We start from the raw sequence: 6,460 nt of genomic DNA on the forward strand, positions 1-6,460 counted from the left end.
AGCAGCACTTCTTGCCTGTTCCCTGTCAGTGTCGAGCCGTGCTATAGGAATGTATCAGTAGTTGAAACTGATTATCAGAAACCATATTGTGCATTTCAAGCAGCACTTCTTGCCTGTTCCCTGTCAGTGTTGAGCCGTGCTATAGGAATGTATCAGTAGTTGAAACTGATTATCAGAAATTATATTGTGCATTTCAAGCAGCACTTCTTGCCTGTTCCCTGTCAGTGTTGAGCCGTGCTATAGGAATGTATCAGTAGTTGAAACTGATTATCAGAAATTATATTTGTGCATTTCAAGCAGCACTTCTTGCCTGTTCCCTGTCAGTGTTGAGCCGTGCTATAGGAATGTATCAGTAGTTGAAACTGATTATCAGAAACCATATTGTGCATTTCAAGCAGCACTTCTTGCCTGTTCCCTGTCAGTGTCGAGCCGTGCTATAGGAATGTATCAGTAGTTGAAACTGATTATCAGAAACCATATTGTGCATTTCAAGCAGCACTTCTTGCCTGTTCCCTGTCAGTGTTGAGCCGTGCTATAGGAATGTATCAGTAGTTGAAACTGATAATCAGAAACCATATTGTGCATTTCAAGCAGCACTTCTTGCCTGTTCTTATCAATGTCAAGCCGTGCTATAGGAATGTATCAGTAGTTGAAACTGATTATCAAAAATCATATTGTGCATTTCAAGCAGCACTTCTTGCCTGTTCCCTGTCAGTGTTGAGCCGTGCTATAGGAATGTATCAGTAGTTGAAACTGATTATCAGAAATTATATTGTGCATTTCAAGCAGCACTTCTTGCCTGTTCCCTGTCAGTGTTGAGCCGTGCTATAGGAATGTATCAGTAGTTGAAACTGATTATCAGAAACCATATTGTGCATTTCAAGCAGCACTTCTTGCCTGTTCCCTGTCAGTGTCGAGCCGTGCTATAGGAATGTATCAGTAGTTGAAACTGATTATCAGAAACCATATTGTGCATTTCAAGCAGCACTTCTTGCCTGTTCCCTGTCAGTGTTGAGCCGTGCTATAGGAATGTATCAGTAGTTGAAACTGATTATCAGAAACCATATTGTGCATTTCAAGCAGCACTTCTTGCCTGTTCCCTGTCAGTGTCGAGCCGTGCTATAGGAATGTATCAGTAGTTGAAACTGATTATCAGAAACCATATTGTGCATTTCAAGCAGCACTTCTTGCCTGTTCCCTGTCAGTGTCGAGCCGTGCTATAGGAATGTATCAGTAGTTGAAACTGATTATCAGAAACCATATTGTGCATTTCAAGCAGCACTTCTTGCCTGTTCCCTGTCAGTGTCGAGCCGTGCTATAGGAATGTATCAGTAGTTGAAACTGATTATCAGAAACCATATTGTGCATTTCAAGCAGCACTTCTTGCCTGTTCCCTGTCAGTGTCGAGCCGTGCTATAGGAATGTATCAGTAGTTGAAACTGATTATCAGAAACCATATTGTGCATTTCAAGCAGCACTTCTTGCCTGTTCCCTGTCAGTGTCGAGCCGTGCTATAGGAATGTATCAGTAGTTGAAACTGATTATCAGAAACCATATTGTGCATTTCAAGCAGCACTTCTTGCCTGTTCCCTGTCAGTGTCGAGCCGTGCTATAGGAATGTATCAGTAGTTGAAACTGATTATCAGAAACCATATTGTGCATTTCAAGCAGCACTTCTTGCCTGTTCCCTGTCAGTGTCGAGCCGTGCTATAGGAATGTATCAGTAGTTGAAACTGATTATCAGAAACCATATTGTGCATTTCAAGCAGCACTTCTTGCCTGTTCCCTGTCAGTGTCGAGCCGTGCTATAGGAATGTATCAGTAGTTGAAACTGATTATCAGAAACCATATTGTGCATTTCAAGCAGCACTTCTTGCCTGTTCCCTGTCAGTGTTGAGCCATGCTATCGGTAGTTGGCTTCATTTTTATTGGGTCCAGGGTTTAGCTCAGTCAGTTGAGTGCTCGCTTTAGGTGCTTGTGTCACAGGATTGAACCACCTCGGTAGATCCATTCAACTCATTGGGGTTTTTTCTTGTTCCAACCAGTGCATCACAGCTGGTCAAAGGCCGTGGTATGTGCTCTCCTGTTTGTGGAAAAATGCATATAAAAGATCCCTTGCTGCATTAGAAAAACATGCAGTGGGTTTCTTCTGATGACTTAAGTCTCAGATTTACCATACCCAATGTTTGACATCCATTAGCCTGTGATTAATTAATCAATGTGCTCTAGTTGTGTCATTAATCAAAACAAACTTTAACTTTAACATTTTCTTTCTATTGGCATAAATGCTGTAATAAACATGGTAGACACTAATATGCATATTTCTTCACTTTCCTAATAATGTTCAACAACTGAAATCTTGCTACGGAAACCAAGCCATATTTTCAAGATTTGTTTGTTTCTTTTAGTCATATAATATCTATCACTGAAGCAGTTTCAAATTTTCTGAGATCCACTGTTTTTCTTCAGACCACGTCCACTGCGATATGCTGGTCCCTGCTGTGTTTGGCCCAGAGACCAGAAGTAATGGCTAGAGTGCGCCAAGAAGTCACAACTGTATTGCCACCTAAAGGAGAAACCCTGACCTTTGAGCACTTGGAAAAAATGACATATCTCTCATGTTTTGTGAAAGAAATACAGAGGTAATTATATTATTGGCAAGGTGTTTGTTGTAAATGTTGATCCACTTTAAACTAATTCCAAATTTTGCAAATGCTGATTTCAGTTTCTTGTTTGGTGAGATGTTGAGGGCTTTGGGTTTTTTTGCATGGCTAAAACTGAGGTAATTCTGTTGTCAACATCGCGTAATTCATACAGTGAAGAATTATTGTATAACAGTGAGCCTATGTTCCTAACATCTTGTAACTGACATTTGGCCCAGAGAGAACGAAAACATTACACTACATAGACTTAATGTTTTATTGCCAGTAATACTCTTATAATATACTTTTGCACATACCATGTTCTTCAGCCCCTGAAAATGACCACGGCAACCAGCAATGTCTGGAGATTGCTGTGGAATTGTTAGTTTTCCACGGCATGTTATTGCAAGATTCAAGATTTATTAAACAACACTCAGACACATTACAATGTGTAACAGAGGACATTTTCAATTGTTACTTCTCCACGGCACGTTATTGCAAGATTCAAGATTTATTAAACAACACTCAGACACATTACAATATGTAACAGAGGACATTTTCAAATACATAATTAACATACATGACAAGAACAGGCATCAACAAAGAAGTATCTATAGTTAACATAGAACACAGGATATGCAATCAAAATAGCTCAAATGTGTGGAGAAACGTCAGTTCACAAGACAAGATAATCTTTTAATAAATATAGCTAGGTTTTTTGATAATGGTGCATTACATAATGACAGCATACCTTTCATTTTAAAAACGCTAGGATTAATTGTATAATATTGTTTTATATATTTTCTTCTAATGTTTTCAATATTATAATTTTTACAATTAAATAAGTAATGATATTCAACTCCAATATCAGTATTACAAAGTTTGCATATTCCATTTTCTATGGGAACATTAAACCATCTGCCAGTTTCGATTGGTAATCTTAAATTTGACGTACGCAAGTTAGTTATCCAGCATCTATTTTGGTACTACATGTACAATCTCGACAAATAGGTTTCGAAGTAAAATTCTGTTTTAAATAATTTATAAAATTTACCCCTAGAAGAGTTTGTAATGTCCGAGTACCACTGTTGTATAAATTGATCGCGGAGGTTTTGTTTTAATTGTTTACACGATTTGAAATCATTATTTTGATTGGTATAGATGTACCCCATTCCCGTGTTATCGAAAATACTTTTTATAATTTCAACCATTTAAATTGATTTCTTTCACTACTGTTTAAAGAAAACAATGATTTATATAAAATACTACTAAGTTTATTTTCATCTTTAACCAGTTTACTCCAAAATGACACCATTCGTAACTTTACTTGTATTTCTAAAGGGAACCTTTTTAATTCTCCATAAACCGGCCTCGGTGGCGTCGTGGCAGGCCATCGGTCTACAGGCTGGTAGGTACTGGGTTCGGATCCCAGTCGAGGCATGGGATTTTTAATCCAAATACCGACTCCAAACCCTGAGTGAGTGCTCCGCAAGGCTCAATGGGTAGGTGTAAACCACTTGCACCGACCAGTGATCCATAACTGGTTCAACAAAGGCCATGGTTTGTGCTATCCTGCCTGTGGGAAGCGCAAATAAAAGATCCCTTGCTGCCTGTCGTAAAGAAGAGTAGCCTATGTGGCGACAGCGGGTTTCCTCTAAAAACAGTGTCAGAATGACCATATGTTTGACGTCCAATAGCCGATGATAAGATTAAAAATCAATGTGCTCTAGTGGCGTCGTTAAATAAAACAAACTTTTTAATTCTCCATAATACCATAAAATTTGGAGTACTTCTGTTTGCAAAACTGGAGATGCATTTTTTTCTATTATTTGTAAATGTTCATGCCTTGGACTATATTCAGGGTTTTTTCAATGGCAAGGTCTTTTTTTGCTGTGGACATTTTCTTAATTGCAGGGGTTGGTTGTTTGGTGAATCAAAGAGCACTAATTCGAAATAAAAACTAATCTAATGGGACCACCGGATATGAGTCTTTCAACTGGTTTCATTTCAGATGAATGCTGTTTTAGCAAAATACTTAAGTTGATATTGGTACGGTATAGGAAGTATTATGTTTCATGGTTTCTCATTCTGTTGTATTCTTTGTCCACATACAAAATGTATGTATAAGTTAATTGAATGGATTTGTTTTGGGGCTTTTTTTTACAGACTCTATCCTTCGGTTCCTATGACATTCAGACAAGCTGTGAATGATGATGTCATTAATGGTCATTTTATCCCAGCTGGGACAGTAATGAATCTGCAGATGGGAGCAATGGCAAGGTAAAACAAATAGAAAACACCTTAAAATAGTAATATTTAAAATGTCATAATCGTAGATGATAAAATAATTAGTTGATATGACAAGGCAACATATTATTAATGGCTGGTTATATTTTTATTTTCATTTCTGAAAAACACTTCTTTTTTTGTTCTCTCTTCATTTTTTTTTTTTTTCGCTACTCAGTGCTTGTTAAACAAATATATATCAGTTTTACATATTATAAAAAAAAGTTTAATTTATTAATTTGAAATATGTTAACATGCTTTTAGATGAACTAAACAACCATCAGTGCAATTATGAGCAAAACCAAATCATTTCTTGGTAGGTGTGACTTTTAATTACATAGAAATTCTTTTCAGTATTTGAATGTTGTAATTTTTTCTCAATCTTTTCAGGAGTCCATTAATTTGGAAAGATCCTGAAGAATTTAGACCAGAAAGGTTTATGAATGAAGAAGAGGTGAAACCATATACCTTTCTGCCATTCTTGGCGGGATCCCGCATATGTATTGGCCAGAAGTTTGCCACCATGGAGATGAAAGTGATTCTTGCATTGCTCATTCATGAGTTTACATTTCATCCCCTTCCTGACGTGACGTACAAGAAGCAGCTACGACTCACGATGAAACCCGAACCATCGCTCAAGTTGACTGCGGATATTATTTAAGATGTTCTTTTTAACTCATCAGGTAGCACTCAGTCCAGTGATAAAACACTCGCCTGATGCACGGTCAGTCTAGGATCGATCCCTGTCAGTGGGCTTATTGGGCTATTTCTTGTTTCAGCCAGTGCACTACGACTGTTATATCAAAGGCTGTGGTATATGCTATTGTGTCTATGGAATGGTGCATATAAAAGATCCGTTTTTAGACTATATGTCTAAATTACTAAATGTTTGACATCCAATAGCTGATGATTAATAAATCAATGTTTTCTAGTAATGTCAAACAAACTCTTTTTTTAACTCATCATACATATTTTGATGTACACAACATGTGGTTTTGAGATCTTTCACCAGACTGATCTGAAAAGTATAAGTTTGTAATACACTGTGTACTTATTTAAACATGCAAGCATCCAGGTTCAAAGAAAACGCTTATACATTTCTTTCATACAGTATGCTTAACATGATGTGTATAAATATTTGTATTGTGTTACTTATAACCAGGTTTGTATTGGGTAGAGTACATTAAGGAAGACAAAGTTGAAGAGAAATACAAGATGTATAAGATAACCGGTGAATATTTTTGTTTTATTACCCAATAATACAGTTAAAATGCAATAAATATATTTCTATTTTTTCTCTGACGAAGTGGAAAAGTTGCAAAGTTTGCTAAACATCTAATTAAATGTTTAATGAATGGAAAATTGCAAAACAATGACCATTCAGAGAGAATGAAAATTCACTATAAGGCATAGAATGTGTGTACCCCAAAAAACTATTTTCAGTTATCACAATGTCATGTGCAGACCAATACAGATAAGGAACGTCAATGGAAGTTCTCTGTGTAAGACCCTCCTGCCATAACAGCCTGACA

General features: G+C 36.9%; 1 protein-coding gene across 1 annotated transcript in view; it reads left to right on the plus strand.

Annotated features, from left to right (window-relative positions):
- Window positions 1-5,758, plus strand: part of LOC121375203 (cytochrome P450 4B1-like) — a 29,873-nt gene extending 24,115 nt beyond the window's left edge. Inside the window, exons 10-12 of the mRNA XM_041502502.1 lie at window positions 2,470-2,642; window positions 4,809-4,922; window positions 5,319-5,758. Coding sequence (XP_041358436.1) covers window positions 2,470-2,642; window positions 4,809-4,922; window positions 5,319-5,589 — 558 coding nt within the window. The 3' untranslated portion in view covers window positions 5,590-5,758. The remainder of the gene's footprint in view (window positions 1-2,469; window positions 2,643-4,808; window positions 4,923-5,318) is intronic.
- The last annotated feature ends 702 nt before the right edge of the window (window positions 5,759-6,460 follow it).

This window comes from Gigantopelta aegis, chromosome 6 (assembly GCF_016097555.1).
Source record: "Gigantopelta aegis isolate Gae_Host chromosome 6, Gae_host_genome, whole genome shotgun sequence".
Taxonomy (NCBI): Eukaryota; Metazoa; Mollusca; class Gastropoda; order Neomphalida; family Peltospiridae; genus Gigantopelta; species Gigantopelta aegis.